We start from the raw sequence: 16179 nt of genomic DNA on the forward strand, positions 1-16179 counted from the left end.
GCCGGCCGGCCATCTCATCCCATGTGAGTGACGTCCCTCCTATATATGCAACAGCACCACCGCCATCAGTATCAACTATCAAGCGCCTACTCCTTCCTACCGTGACATTTGGAATACTAATAACTGGTGGTCAAATTCTTTAATTTATCGTTTTGGCAACCCATGCATGTACACTGAATTGTGGCTACTCGAGTATAGTCCAATTCCGTCGAATAGTACTTTACACCATCTTGAAACATTTGGAATACTAATAATCGGTGTTCAAATTCATAGATTCTGCGACTCGTGGGTAGCAGTAGCCGTCACAATGGCAATAGTACTACACCATCTTGAAAAAAAAAGCAATATTACACATCTCACATGAAAATATGGGTTAATTACTGGGGCCAACACGTTAACTTACATGTCCAGATTTTTTTTAAAAAAAAACCTACTCTTTTTTTGCAGGAAAAAAATACCTACTCAAAAGCCATATCAGTAGTGCTATTCCTCAGTAACTGCAGCAAAATAGTTTTATGCAGAAAAAATGAACTTAAGTACTATTTTCACTAACTCTAGCTGTATTTCATGAGTTAGGTAGAAGGAGACCATAGCAGATCGTTCAAGAAACCCGATTTCAGTCAGTCATCACACAAGAAATTATTAGGTAGCATGCCAAAGCTGTTTGTCAAATCAAAGCCGATGATGCAGTATCGACTTGGACAATTAAGTATACAAGTTAACCCAACAAGGCAACAACGTGTCAGGCCTGGAATGATTCTCCAGATCACATGGAAACGGTTGCCTCGCAGGTGCAAGAAAAGCAGCCAGACATATGAGGATGCACTGTCGATCGTCTCACTGTGATCTCGCCACTTTCTCACGCTCCTTTACTTTACACTTGGCAAGCAGGACGGGGGAAGGAGGTGCTCATGTGTTTCCCTCCGGTCTCAACATTCTGCAGATCTCCAGCCTAGAAGGAGCGGTGGCGGCTGACAACCTGGAACTTTCACATTTTCTCCAAGAAAGGCAGGAAGAAGTGCAGAATTTTTCAGGTTACTTTTCAAAAATTATCCTCTGGATTTGTCTCAACCGTGTGTGTCTGTCTACATGAAACTTCCGTCACAGCACGTGAAATGCAATGTGCAGTAGTCGTAGACATAGGAATATAAAAGGGGGGATAATTTTAGACAGCATTTCTGTGTAACACATCATTTAGAGACCGCCATTTCCTTGCTTTACAGATACAAAGTGAATATGTTATGAGGCTAAACTGATAATTCATGAGACCAAGAGTTTCAACGACAAGGTAATAGGCCGCGGGATTTGGTTCATCTGTAGGCTGGGGATCTAAACAAAACATATCCTAAATCATCAGTTAAACTTTACCTACTATAGACGATGTCCAGTTGCCTGCATCAGTAACAAACATTTCTCTTAGCTAGTAACCCAAGGGATCTATTACCATGACATAGAAGAGTAGAAATACGGCACTGCAGTCATATACCTGTATCTCTGGCTCTACACGTGCATCACTTGTGCAGTATTCTTGCAGTAGCTATATCAACAGCTTGGCGGCATAAAATCCAGGAGCAGAAGCAAAACACCACTGACAGGAATCGTGTTGCGACTTACAGTGGCAAGCAACCCAAGAATCCAATGCCTTGAGTGCAGGATACATACTGAAGAATCAGAACGGATATAAATAGAGAAACAGAGAGTGAAGGTGGGTAATGAAGAACATGCAAAATTAATGTTGCCGTGTTACCTGTTGGCTATTGCACATTCGGAATGTGAACAGAGTATGCCTGAATCATTAAACCTTTAGATCCCAAGTTTATCACGAAATGTCGGCTTTTTTCTCAGTAGCGTGTCCTGCTGATACGATTTGCAGAGCTGTGCCCCCAACAAGCCAGGCTGTGAGCTCTGGTTGTTGCTCGAGGTGTTTCAGGGGAAATCTACTTCCATCTCTTGTCTCAGAACCGTACACAAATGGAAGCCTCATGGTAAGAAAGCTCTCGGGTGGAAGGACAACTCGACATCCAAGACTGAACAATCCTTGTTGATCACGATCAGATACATTCGGTGGTAAACATGACCTCTGATGACAAAAAGGAAGAGCAAGAAATACATTAATAGGAAGTATAATCATGCCCTAGTTAGAAAGTTGTTGTCACATGAACCCATACTATGATCGACTAAGTTATTTGCTCAATATTAAAACTTGAGAAGATAACATAGGTAGTATTGATTGTACTTGCCTCAAACTGTACAAGTGGGCAGCTAGCCAACAGAACAGGGAAATCAGGTGTAACCTGCACCAAAAAAGTAACATCAGTGGAATGACAAGATTACGAAGTATATACATGCTACGAAGTTCAGCAGGGAGTGCTTAAATATCAGCATTATAAATAAAATTTCAAACACATGTTCCAAATGTAAATCATATGCAGCATTCACATAAAAAAGCTTCAACATTGAACTTACAATAAAAATTCGTTGAAGTTGTGACACAGCACTAGCAATCTTTACATCTTGATGTCCCTTCCCATCTGTGCTCTTGCAATGTGGGCAGTGCATATATATCGGAAGATTTCTGTTCAAAAGCGAATATGCTTCTCCACCATCATCAGCTGTAATGTATTGAAGAGAAAGATCTCCCTTTGATACATTACGTGGATCTGAAGGAATATGACCAGGCCGCGTGCTCTCTCCATCTACGCAAGGCTGAAGCAATTGCTGCCTGCTATTTCTCCCTGATGACTCCACTGGTCTATTGGCTTTCCGCCCATTGTTTCCATTTACCACTGGTGTTAACTTAGATGCATTTGGGAGCAACTTTTGTGAACTGTGCTTACTTTCCGCTTCATTGTTTTGATAAGATCTTTCATCCTGCAAACAAGGTGAATCCATCTCTTTGAGATATTTCTCTGTAAGTAAGAAACGATGACCATATGAACACTCGTACTCAAATCCGACATATACTACAAACTGTTGTATGGCTTCAGTAGCTTCTTTAGTCTCATTGCCAACAATCACTGGCACTATGTTGCTCCCGATCTGCAGAAAGGGCTTGCCATCAGCACTTTCACTAATATTTCTGGTCATCTTCTCCGAATCATTTTCAGCTATAGATCCTTGACTGAGAGTTGCATTACTTTGGCCATTATTCTGTTCCGCTACGCTCATTTGCCGTTCATCTTTTCGGCTAACAGGCTTTGGTGGTCTCTTCAGCTGGAGAGCAGGAAACTCTGAATCTTTAGTTGTGCTGCCTGCAACAACTTCAGCAAATGGTTTCTTCATAGTAAAATTTGGAACACCTTTACCAAAAATAATAGCAGAGTTGTTCGCTGATTGCAGTTCAGATTGTTTTCTGGAATTTTCAAGCTTTGCAGTTTTAACCTCTGATGTGACTTGGGCTGGAATGGACTTTACTTCTCTAGAAGCAACATGTGGAGTCTGGGAGTTCACATTAGATGTCAGGGAGGAAGATTTAATGGTAGCATGGGAGCTATTTTTCACTTGTCCTTTGCCAAGAGATATTGTCCACCTTAAAAGATATTTGTCCTTCGAGCAAAATCCAGCTTGGAGCAACCCTTTTGTTGACTTGTAATATCTTGCTCCTCCCAGTCGCACCAAGCGCCAAAAGGATACCGGAAATGAACTGGTATCAACCCCCCTCGGTAGCACAAGGGTAGGCAATAGATCTTCACAATTAGAGAAACAGTTAAATGATATGTTGGCTGTCTCAAAGTCAAAAGGATCATCTCTAAGGCGACGTGACCGGCCACAGGCACATGCATGAAGGAAGACGCATCCACTAGAATGTTGTTCCACTGCATCTGATTCTGATGAAGATAATTTACCATGTCGCTGGTGCTTACAAGGCCTGCCAGTAAGACTGACAGCATCACATTGCTGCCTTCCAGCTTCCCAGATTTTCTTGCATTCATCTTCTAGCTTCTTGGAGAATACCTTGACAGCTGGTCCTTTAACTGTTGAGTGAAAGGACCACAATGCTTTCTGCAGCCGCAAGTCATGAACGCTAGTTGGGTAAAAGGCAGGCAAATCTTTCAAGTACACCTCCTTAGCAACTGGAAGCACCCTTTGGCACCAAGATGAGGAGAATTTCATGTTAAGCCCCTTGTTGCTTTCCAAGCAAGATAAAGCAGATTCAGTAGCACTAGATCCTGCTGGAGAAAGTTGCTCATTCTTCAAACTGGAACTTGCATGAGTAGATGATGAACTCGTGCTTTTGGAACTACTGACCCCATTTTTTCTACTGATCAGTCCAGAGAGAATAGATGCACTAACAGAATACCATTTATCAAAACTAGGGAGATCAGGAACACTGACTGGCTTCCCAGCTGATGCGGACGCTGCTGCTGCAGCTGCTGCCGCAGCCACCATACCGACACCAGCAACAGAACCAGCAGCCGCATTGCCTGAATAACCCCCTCTCCCTCTAAGCCCATCGGACTGCCGAAATATAAAATCCTTTATTACCTGGAAATCTTCGTGGTTTGTTGGTTGGCAGTTATTTTCTAATGAAGCAACATCCAATGATGCTTTGGAGCTGAAAGAGTCTTCAAAAAGTCCATCAATGATATCCAATGGCTCTCGTTTCTTATTAATTGACCGGTCCAACAGGGCAACAACTCTAGATGTATCAAGTGAGAACAAAGGAAGATGGTTCACATTAACAACACCCCTTGGACCATTATGCCCGGACTCCAGACCAGTAAGTGTTCGACACTTCTTCAACAAAAAACGGATTTGACCTTCCAGAGAGGAATGCAGCTTCTTGCTGAAACTACCATCAGATTTGTTCGTGGGGCGGGCGAGCATAACCAATGAGCCAGAACCTTTTGAAGTCGGGTTTTGTTTTTGCAAGCCATCAGTGCTAGAAGCCTGATTTGATGATGATGTGTCACCCGTATCATCCAGACTCAGACTCGCTACAGCACTTGGAACATCAATGAAATCATCCTCAAAGACAAACAGAACAACAGGGATGCATTGGCCTGGCAACACAGAAGGATGTGAACCGGTTCCTGACATCAATGAGATGGCTGAGGGTTGATGGCCTGAATGACCTCCACGACGTGCCGGAGGGGAGCTGGCTGAAGCCCTGCGGGTAGGCCGGGTTGGGGTGCCAGAAGGAGCAGCTTTGGGTGGCGTTGCTGGTGCTACTAGTGACCTCGCAAATGGTGTGAGTGCATGCTTTGAGGATTGCAGCAGTCTAAAGTTCTTCAAGGTCTGTGTGTTGAACCGGAAGCCTTCTTGGAGAAATATTATGACATGGCAAACCTAGAATCTCCCCCAAAAAAGTATTAGCATATATTCAAAATTAATCTTTATTGTCAAATAAGTGAATCTCAAACTTGAATCAGTCACCTCTGCGTACAAAGCTATATATCAATACATTGGTAAAACAAACAACCAGAAAAAGAATCTGGGAAATACCACATTAAACACTAGTATCTCTACGATTAGAGCATGAAATCTGAAATACAGTAACATATAAGCAAGCAAGACTGATGCAGATGCAGCTCTAACATGCCACCTCGAAGCACTAGATACTAGTAAATGCCAGCCTGCCATATATAGCCCGCAGAAATTAGATTAGCAAAGTATGCACATAGATCTACGACAAGTGTTAATGCCTCCATAAGCAAGCCAAGAAAGATGATGGAACACGGCAATAGAGACATAGCACTAAGCTACCACCCTGTGAATCAAATTTCCAAAATCAGACAAAATTTGCAAACCAAGACTCGCTTAATGTTCACATTACACTTGCAAGCGTAACGAGAAAAACAGTGCTAGTTGCAGCTAATCACTGGAAGTGTACTATCCATCCAGTGATGCAATACAGTCCAGTTGACTAATCTGAAAAATGAAAAGGCTATTTACCCAAACTATCCATAATGGCAAGTGTCAAAAGCAAAGCATGAGAAACATATAGATTCTGAACTTTGGCAACAGTTGCTACAAATCTGTGCCCCCCACACTTCCAGCCTTTGTACTTCGAATCGGTAGCTAGCAACCATGATAAATTGAAGCCGGGGAGAGTTATATACATGGGCAGCATATGCATACCGTTTCATCAGTATCAGACAGGCGCAAAATCGGGGCCTTTAGAATTCGACTGGCATCTAATGAGCTTAATCAGAGCAAGAGCCACACTCACCGAGAACATGAAGAGCAGCTCCGGGAGGTCCCCGCCTCCGCTGCTCCCTTGTCCCGCCTCCAGCGGCGAGGGCGGGGGCGGGGCCGCGAGGTGCAGGAACACCATCCTCCTCTCCCCGTCGCGGTGGTACCTGACGGCCCCGGCTAGGGTCCTGGCCGAGCCGCCGGGGGAGAACACGGGGGCGTCGAGGATCCGGTCGGCGAGGCGGGCCGCGCACCCCACGAAGCCGACAACGACCACGCCGCCGTCGTGGGACGGCGAGGCGGCGGCGTCCGCGCCGGAGGAGGAAGTGGAGGGAGGTGGGGTGCGCGATAGGACCCGCACGGCGGAGGAGGGGGTCGCCTGAGGCGGCGACGGCGGCTCCATCGCCGGCGGCGAGGTGGCGGTGGTCGCGACGCGCTGCCGCAGCACAAGAAGCCAAGTACTAGTTCCGCTTGGGCGTTGCTGGTGGGTCTGCGACTTGAGGAGGTTGCGAGCCTGATCGATGGGCTCGGCCCATAACTAAATGAAAGATTTTAGAAAATTGGGCCCATGTGGTTGACAGATGCCCAAGAGTTTTTTTTTTTGTATAAAGTGCCCAAGAGAGGTAAATAGTTAGTTGTCTGCTTTTGGATCTAATTGCAACATGTCAGTTGCTGAAGTTGGTTAAGACTTGTGTTGTCAACTGACACAGGATTTGGGCGAATTCTTTGTACACATGCATAGATCATGCAAAAGATGCTATAAATTAGGCAAAGCACATTTATTTGGCATCACAAATTTATGACATCACAGACATGGACACCGCCACTATGGCTGCGACATGGAGATTGGAACACATCATTATTTCATCATTTACCAACTCAACGAAAGAAGGGACATAATACTAATACTCATAGAAAAGTTGACTCATGTGAGCTTGAAATGATAATATCAACAACATATACATAGGTATTGTCGCTATATGTAGAATAAATAAGCTAGAATTGGCCTTGGATGCGACGAAGCCAGTGCAAAAAAAATTGGGCCTTCATTTGGAATAACATGTCCATGTTGATCTCTTTATGAAGTTGCACTATCCACCACCTTCACTGCAAGCTTTTGCAAGGATCACCACTTTTACATAGAATAAACGCAATTTTCACCACTTATGCATATAATCTGTTGCATATTTCACCAGTTGACTGTTAATCCATTACTTACCTCAGTTAATCATCTATTTTTATATCAATTTCTAATTAAACATGCACATTATCCCAGATCCAATTCTTCTACAAGTTTTATCTATATTTTTCGGATATGTTTTTTTGGCACATTTAATAATTGTTGGATCACAATTAATGCCATTATAGAAAGCATAAAATCATAATTTGTTTGTGGCCAGTTATTTTCCTATGATTTATTTAGTCTGGCACAATTAGATACATGTTTTGCAAAAAGGATAAAATATTTCTTAGTATACACAGATGTTTCATATAAAAGGGATCAATTACATGCTAAAGTGCATGGACACACAAAAATCATTTTTATGGATAAATATTTTTCTAACTTTTTTAATTTATTTTGTGCACAAATTTGGAGCACTTATATGCGGGATACAATTGACAATTTTGCTGCCAACTGAGCTTAACGATGTATTTGGAACTGGTGGAGTGTGCAACAAGTAACATGTAGAAGGGGTACACAATGAAGAAAAAAAAGTTGTAGTAGAAGTGGTGATCGTTGCAAAACCTTGTAGGAAAGGTGGTGGAAAGTGCAATTCCTCCTTGCAAAAGTTTTAGGGGAGGTGGTGGAAAGTGCAATTCCATGTGCTTGCTTCAAACGGTACAACGTCTTGTCAAATTTGCAAATAAAAAAAGAGTGGAGTTGATCTTCACATCCAGTTCTAGGTGGATGTTGCATCTAAACATCCAGTGTCAGATCCCCATTCTGAATATCAATGTGCATTAGATGCATCATTGGGAAACTGCAAGAGAAAGGACAAGATGAGCATTCATAGGCTTAACCATTGGCTAAATGTGTCACAACAATTTATCTCCTCTCGTCCAGTAAAATCCTTAGGAAATAATCGTGCCTCGTAGCGACCCGACCATGTCATCGGCCTTATGCTTCACCTGCATCCTACAACATTGTGGTGTACAGGTTGGGGTAACATATGCGATGTTTTGTTCCACATGAGAGCTTCGTATTTACAGTCTGCAGCCTCACGCTACCGGCTACTCAACAAACTTGGAAGCTTCCGCAAACTGGCATGTATAAAACCTTAGAGCAACACGCATGTGCAGGGAGGCTATCTTCAGAACACGGATTACGAATAATCATATTTACAAGCTTTAGAAAGTGCGAAATAAATCAATTTTATAGATAAAAGGGGTTGTCTCTGGTTCCATTTTCATGCATGCGACCAAAGTCACAGCATTTTTATTAGTGCAGTCCCAAAGAAAAGTAATAGAAAGTAACATGGGCAAGGAAACACAGGAACGCCCACAACACCGACTGTAAAAAGGGTTAATTCGATATATGCCACTCCAATTTTCACCCACTACAATTTTCATCTTTTGAAAAACGCCATTGCAATTCTCTATACATTTCATAGATGCCATTTTCCCCACTTAAGCACATATACAGTAAATATACACATGTATTTCGTGTTGTACATACATATATGGTGGGACCCACCCAAATCAAGATCTAAGAAGCATGGCTACATACTACCGAGCAGGATGGACTTCTCCCCAGGAGCTGGATGCGCTGGTCCTGGGAGCAGGCTGCTCATCCGCGGGCCAGAAGATGAGTGGTCGGGACTCGGGATGTGCTCGTCACCCAGGATCATCGCCATGGCCGCGAGCAGTAGGCCGCCGCGGAGAACGAGCCACACGCCGTGGTGGTGCTTCTCCGGCCGCCGCGGACTGGGCAGTTCCTCGCTGGCCCAGGGAGGATGCGGAAAGGGGAGATGTGGAGGGCCCCTATGCTGGCTGTGTTCGACAGGAGGCGTCGCCGCCCTACGCTGGACCAGACGGGGAAGATGGGGTGGCGCACTGTATCTGTATCAAGGAAAAAAAATAGGGCGCTATAACAAAATAGAGTGGGTCTAAAAATACGCTATTAGCATGATATAGCGTGCTATTAACGCGAATAGCGCGCTATAGGGCCGAAATAGCGTAGCGTCGGCTCTCCAGATATGCTATAGCGTGCTATTAGCGTTGGAATATCGCGCTATTTTTTTCCATGATCTGTATTGGCCAGGACGGGAGGGTACGGGCGTACGGCGACGCCCTAGTTGCCTGACGGAGGAAGGAAAGGAAATCGTGGCCTATTAGTATTATTTTGCTCGGATCGGGTCCAAAGTCCAATCCACCTCCGTACCTGATTTTGCTGGGGGACCGATATAATGTGTTTAAGTGGGCTTAGTGGCATCTATGAATTGCGGTGGCGTTTTTCCAAAGATGAAAATTATAATGGCGTTTCTCAAATAGCTGGAAATTACGGTGGCATATATCCAATTAACCCCTGTAAAAAAGATTGAAGCTTGCATTGTTGAGTGTCCACCAGTGCTTCACAGGAGATCTCCTGCGTCATTTTTCATCAGGTACGATGAAAGGTCAGTAGTTAACTCTTCAGCTCGTGCAAGACCCATCAAGATAAAGCTCACACATCCCGGGAATCCTATGTAGCTCTCCTCTCCATTGATCAAGTTTGAGTCTAGCAGTTTTGGTTACAATCATTCAAAACCTCTTTCGACACGCATGTCAGAACCGAGTTTTGCAACACACCACCACTCAACTCTCTACGACCTAATTGGCAAAGATCATGAGCTACAACATTATAAACCCTGCTATTCTGAGCTAACAAAATTTGCCTATTTGGGGGCTTCTTCAGTTCCTTTGCTATAACACAAGATTCAGATGTGTCCATATTGTTAGATTTAAACACCTCCAGAACTGCAGCACATTCAGTTTCGATAACCAGATTTAAGGAGGAATTTGCCAGCGCTAATTTAAGGCCCTCCAAGAATGCGGCTGCTTCCCCTACAGCTGTTGAATTACAATGACAAATATAGTCCCATGCCGAGAGAATGACCTGGCCGTTATGATCTCTCAGTACTGCTCCCCAAGCTCCCGTTCTTTCTTCACTTGAGAAACTTGCATTGAGATTGCACTTCACCCATCCTTCTTCCAGCTTCCTCCAAGTTTCTGTTGCCACCGTTTGTCCAAGCACGATACCTTCCGGTGCGATCGTTGTACCAATTCTTCTTAGCAGATCTTTGACATCTACCTGGTCATCTTACTGCCTAAAAACACATTTCATTTCCTAAAGTGCAGATGCACCGGAGTGTGAGATGAGAAAATATCAATCACTAAGTTTTTATTCTCACTGATCCACCATTTGGCAATAGAATCAAAATTACCACTAACTAATTTGAAATAGCTTTCAAGGGGGGACTTTCTGAGCAAGTGCTTAGTGCACACCCTTATCTTGGCTGTTTATAGGTGCATCAAGATGCGCGCTAACTCTCTTTTTCTCCTCTCAAGCAATTTCTCTTTTTTCATCTGTCATACTGTACAATCGTTAAACTTGAAACTTTGCAGATCAATCAAACGTAAAATCTAGAATGTGGGACAAAATAGTTTGTTTTTTAATGACAGTATGTATATTCAAATAATTTTGTTTGAATTTTATATAATTTAAAAGTTTCAATTGCACAAAAAAAATTGAATAGTTTTTCCCAGATTCTAGTTGTTATGATTCAGCAACTTGCAAAGTTTTAAATCCATATATTATATATTTTGAGAGATATGAAAAAGAGAAATAAAAAAGTGTGTAGTGAGCACCTGCTCACTCGCAACTTTTCCATAGCTTTCACAACGACAAATTCAAAGGAAAGATGGTTAATTGTTTTATTTTGTGAGAAGAAAAGATAGGGGAAATTCTTCTGAAACCGTAGATCGATCTTTAATTCTTAAGAAAGGGAGGCAGAAGAAAAGGTAGCATGATCCAATTCAGCCATGAAATCAAGAAGAGAAGGCGGAGGGACCAGAGATGAAAGAAAGTTGAAAAGGAACTTGGAAGTCGAAGAGCTAGCTAATACCAATGATCTGATGACGCCAGTAACTAATTAAGTACTACATACATGAGAAAAAAAATGCGTGATTGGGTTGCAAAGAGTTAACTTACACTTGCAGAGAGATTAACATAAAATATCTATCCTTTCTCTCTGTGGCATGAATATATGAATTAACTGGAGTTTAGAGTCCTGGATATGACATTTCTTCCCACAGCTTTCTTGACCCTCTTCTCTTGCCATTGCCATCCTTCCACTCATCTCTCTCTGTCTCTAGCAGCGGATCGAGAGGAGATCTAGAGAGGGGCAGAGAGAGTGTGTGTAGAGAATGACTATGGAGAGAGAGGCATGAGAGAAGTTCAAGAAAGCTGTGGAAAGGCATGGCATGGACTAACTTAATCTGCCCGCTGCAGGCTACAATCCATGAACTATGTCAGGCCGGCTCTCGATCGATCTCTCTACGCCATTTGTTCCCCTTCTCCTTGATCCTTCCCGCTTATATAACCCAAGCAATAGCTGCTAGGCCTGAGCGCTTGCTACCTACTCTCTGCGCACGCGTGCGTGCTTGCGAGGTGCGTGCGTGAGAGAGTGGGAGGAAGCAGATTAACTTACCGAATGCAACCAAGCATGAATGTAATCGGTCTAAATGAGGGGGTTCCAGCAACAAGGTAGGCCATGCATATGAGCACGGTTAAAAAGGACATGGCATGCTGCGCAGATCCTTCTCATGCGTCCACACAGGCACAGCTAGCTCCTCTCCTCCTTGGACCACCTAGCTAGCTGTATGTTCAATTCTAGAAGGGAAGCAAGCCCTTGGCTCTTTGAATTACTTTCAAGTTATTTACGCTACCAGTGATGTGTGTTGAGATCGATTCAGAGAGTATCGGGGAAGTCTACCTGCACCTCTGCCATGTAGGAGAAGCAGAGGACCTACCACCATGAGGTAGATCCATAGATAAATGGACAAACAAGAAGGATTAGGGCATCTCGACCTCACACATTGCAGACACCAAAACTGTCTATTTTTATCCGTTTGGGTCGGGCCGCAAACACGAAATTGGCCATCTAGCCATCCTTATTCATTTGGGTCGGGTACACCCAATGGCATGACAGAAATGATTTTCCCAATAATATTTGATACATGATAAATGTAATTTACATAATGTGAATAAAATGAAAAAAAAAACTTAAATAAGAATAAGACTGGCGCCTCCCACGACCATGGCCAGTATGGCGCTTGCGCTGGTGCGGGAAGTGGCGCACGCGTCTACTGACGCGCTAGGGTATCCGGCGGCATGACAGGTCTGCCCTACGCAAGCAAGGATTCCCGCAGTTGGAAGGAAAGGCCCTCCCACTTGGCGAGCTCGTCGAGCTCGCTGGGCGATGGACAACTGGATGACCTCCTCCTCACTCAGCTCGGGAGACTGGACCTCCTGGTTGATGATTGATAGATCGGGCGGCCCACCGTCTTCGCCTCTACCGGTGTTGTGGTGACTCAAGTACTCAATTTTTCCTAGCTAGCTAGCCAGCTCGGGGTCGCGGGTTGAACTCGAAGGCACTAAACGTGGCCCAGTTGAATGAGTCTGACGCGAACGCCGGGTCATCTCGGGCGGGAGGATGAACTGACGGGGGCGAATCTAATCACGCTGTGCTCGGACCCTACCTTAGGTTCATTCCGGTCTCTCCTGAATGACCACAACTTGCCCATCATTGTGCTTGTTTCCTCGTTTTGTGGACGTTGGCAATGGCGACCTATGTGCGTTGGCAATGGCGCGGGTGTGGGTCAGGCAATGGGGCGGCCACACACCATAAATAGCATGGGGCACACCCCACCATCAATGCTAGTTCTGACCTCCGAGGCATTGATGATCATGCAGAAGCCCAACGCTGCTCGCCAGCACCGCGTGCACAAGGCGAAGCGTGTGGTATTGATCGTGGCGCAGAACACAATAGTGTCACTGCCCACCAGCGCGCACAGAACGTGAAACTATCACATACGCTATCATACTGCCCCGAGGCAGCAAAGGGATGACACGTGCGCGGTCCGCATTGTGTCTGCGACACATTGCAACGGACAAGGTGGTTCGTTTGCTAGGCTAGATGTTTCCCTTTCTTGAAATTAAGTAAAGTAGGATTTGAGTTTTGACCGTGTTAACTCTTCTTTAAAATGGGACCGTTTCAGACCTCCTCAGTCTTTTTGCGTCAAGCCGCTGGATGCCCTTAGCATTCAAGATACATGCTAACAGGTTGGTTGAATTTGTACGCGCATTGTACTTTCGTGTACATTATTACTGAAGTAGATATACATGTACATGTGCAGTAGTTATAGTACCATAATATTACTGCTTCCCTCCCATCACTAATACTTGTCCCTATATGTTAAACGGTTTATTAAGCTTCTCTACTATAGCTAGCTAGCTTAGACAGACATTTGTGTGAACCGTCTGATTTTGCCTGATATGTGAATTTTGGAGATGGAGATCTTGATATACCACCACACAGGTGCACACACACATGCGGATTACCTGCATGTCCAGCCTGTAGATCGATCTACCATGGATACCCCAGAACCGTACGGGCGTACGTAGCGTATGACACTGTACGTACGTACGCAACGGCCAAGATCTGCCGCCAGCTGCGTTAGATGAGATTTCCGGACGGACATGCATATGCATGCCTGGGCCTGGCGGCAGATCTGAATCTGATCGGCCGTCCTCGTTGTCATCCGCATCGCACGCTGCCGCTGCTGATTTGTCGTAGCGATCGATCGATCGAATGGAGCATTCATCGCCTGCAAATGCAGCGCAGCAGGAAAACACATGCAGATGCAGTGCGGCGCAGGCTTGTCCCCAGCGGATGCAGTGCCCGCCGGCCGCCCGGTGCGATCGATCGCCAGCAGCCAGCTGATGCTAATTGAGCAGATCGATCGGTTAATCCCTCGGTGGATAAGTGTCCTTTAGGTTAATCATTGGGCAAGTGGATTAATGTTTCTGTCGTTAGCGTGTGGACTGCTGAATGATCATTGAGGTATGTATTCGATTCCAAGCTGTTTCTGCTAGCTAAGCTCACACTTGGTACCTATGGTGTCAAATTTCATCCATTGCAAGGGTTGGAAAAGACTACTTCACACCCTAATTTATTTTTCTGGATGTCATTTGCGAAGGCATATATACCTTGTTCGATTTGGCCAATGCTGAAGCTAAACCAAAGGCATAACTTATATGAGGCCAACGATGGCTTAACTTTCGTTTCGGTAATCGAGCGCCTACGTTTGGCATATTGCGGTAACGATGGGCTAATATTCTTAACATTATATATTCAAATTAAGCGTCTGATATGATATATATATATATATATTAGTATACTTAACTAGTAGCTAATATTTGTCAGGCGGACTGATACTAGGGTGAACTGATATATATACTAGTAGCTAATTAGAAGTACGATGATACATACATCTATGACCAAATACATTGTTATTGCGGTATTGAGTCCTTACCCGCAAAAAAATATGGGGTAATCGCGTGAGGTGAAAGCCACCTACTTTTGGATCTCTCTAACAAGAAAGATAACAAATTTATATCTAAGGCCTTACAACTAAGAATATTTATGTGTACATATAATATTTTAATGGTTTCATGTGGTCACAAATTATGTTGTATTTTACTGTTTTTATAAAATTTAATATTTGCCTCTTGCAATTGCTAAGTTTTAGTTAAAAGGGCATCCTACTTTAGGTAAGAATCTTCACATTCTTTATAATTTTGGTGACACTTCACAAGAAAATGGGAAGTCTCGTGCGGAGACTTTACGGAAGCCATAAAATGGGTCTCCTTTTTTCCTGAACACAAGGACATTTAACCTCTTTTGAAGGCATGGTTAGAATAATAAACCATCTAATGCAATGGTGTAGTCATTATAAAGCTAGGTGTTTTCGCCATGCTAGGTGAATGATCTTCCCAGTTGTACATTGGTTTAGCTGAGAAAATCTCACTCAGTAAGATTCACTAGCGCAAAACCGACTATTAGAAACTGCCCCTAAAGCCGGTTTAACCAAAATTAAATAAAATCCAACTCATTATATTGTATTTAAAAAAATCAGTTGATGTTTAATTCAGTTCATGTGAGCTGGTGTTACTTAATTTAGTTGATGCTTACATAATTATTATCGTATTATTTTCAGACCAGAGGTTAGGTATATCGTGACCTCCATCAATCTGATGACTGAAGTGTCGTCGCAGTCGGATGCCACTAGAAGAAGGTTCATGTCCATTTCTAGGATCGTGGCATGAAAACAAGTGTCTATCAACCTCCCTACTTGGATGAAAATGCTTGACTCTGCTCGTGCCAATCTGAAGAACGAGGTGCTTACACATTTCATCATTCAGCGTGAGGACAAGAAGCGTCTTGAGCGCGCGGCTCTTTTGGTTGCTGGCAAGTCCTGAATGCAATGGAAGACTAAGCTTTTGAGGAAGTACGTGCATAACCAGAGAATCCTCTTTGCCAAGTGCCTGCAGATCTTCGAAGAAGAATGGGTTGAGTTTGTGTTGGCCAATGCTGCAAACTAGTGATATGTGGCTTGCCATGTTAGAAGTGCCAATTCTAGTTCTGAACTCTGGATACGTCGTTTGTTCCAAAAATTTAGACATATGTGCAAATGCTAGTTCGATTCTATGTTGTGCTAAAATCTGTGACTTGTGGCATATACCTCTGCACTTATTATTATCTTTATACTACTTAAATAATGTGCAGACGCATATACTCAATTACTCCATATAACCGGAGTTCTGAACTTTTCCGGATGCTCCAAATATTATGGTATGGTCACAACAACATCGGATGGAGAGAAAACGTGGACCCTATGAAAGTTATGGCCGGTTAAAAATAACAACCGTCTCAGGAGTCATAAGAATTGAGCCGGGCAAGAAATAGAAGTCATAATGTTGGAGCTGGCCGATAACGGAGA

General features: G+C 43.8%; 1 protein-coding gene across 1 annotated transcript; it reads right to left on the reverse strand.

The window, feature by feature from the left end:
• Positions 1–1175: 1175 nt before the first annotated feature.
• On the reverse strand, positions 1176–15799 carry LOC124691091. The gene is made up of 11 exons (XM_047224373.1): positions 15586–15799; positions 13891–14004; positions 10011–10092; positions 8860–9195; positions 8060–8117; positions 6173–6673; positions 2467–5289; positions 2241–2294; positions 1748–2080; positions 1487–1661; positions 1176–1392 (listed from the first exon to the last, which is right to left on the reverse strand). The coding sequence occupies exons 1-9, from the start codon at positions 15797–15799 to the stop codon at positions 1820–1822; spliced, it is 4443 nt and encodes a 1480-aa protein (XP_047080329.1). The 3' UTR covers positions 1176–1392; positions 1487–1661; positions 1748–1819.
• Between the last annotated feature and the right edge of the window lie 380 nt (positions 15800–16179).

The sequence above is a fragment of the Lolium rigidum genome, chromosome 2 (assembly GCF_022539505.1).
Source record: "Lolium rigidum isolate FL_2022 chromosome 2, APGP_CSIRO_Lrig_0.1, whole genome shotgun sequence".
Taxonomy (NCBI): Eukaryota; Viridiplantae; Streptophyta; class Magnoliopsida; order Poales; family Poaceae; genus Lolium; species Lolium rigidum.

Bases quoted from the DNA above. Each gene is read 5' to 3' on its own strand.
- LOC124691091 (XM_047224373.1), bottom strand. From the start codon at position 15,799: ATGGCAAGCCACATATCACTAGTTTGCAGCATTGGCCAACACAAACTC. The intron at 14,005-15,585 runs GTAAGCACCTCG...CTGCATTTGCAG, and splicing joins CACGCTGAATGATGAAATGT to GCGATGAATGCTCCATTCGA. The intron at 8,118-8,859 runs GTAGCCATGCTT...TTTCTCTTGCAG, and splicing joins TCCATCCTGCTCGGTAGTAT to TTTCCCAATGATGCATCTAA.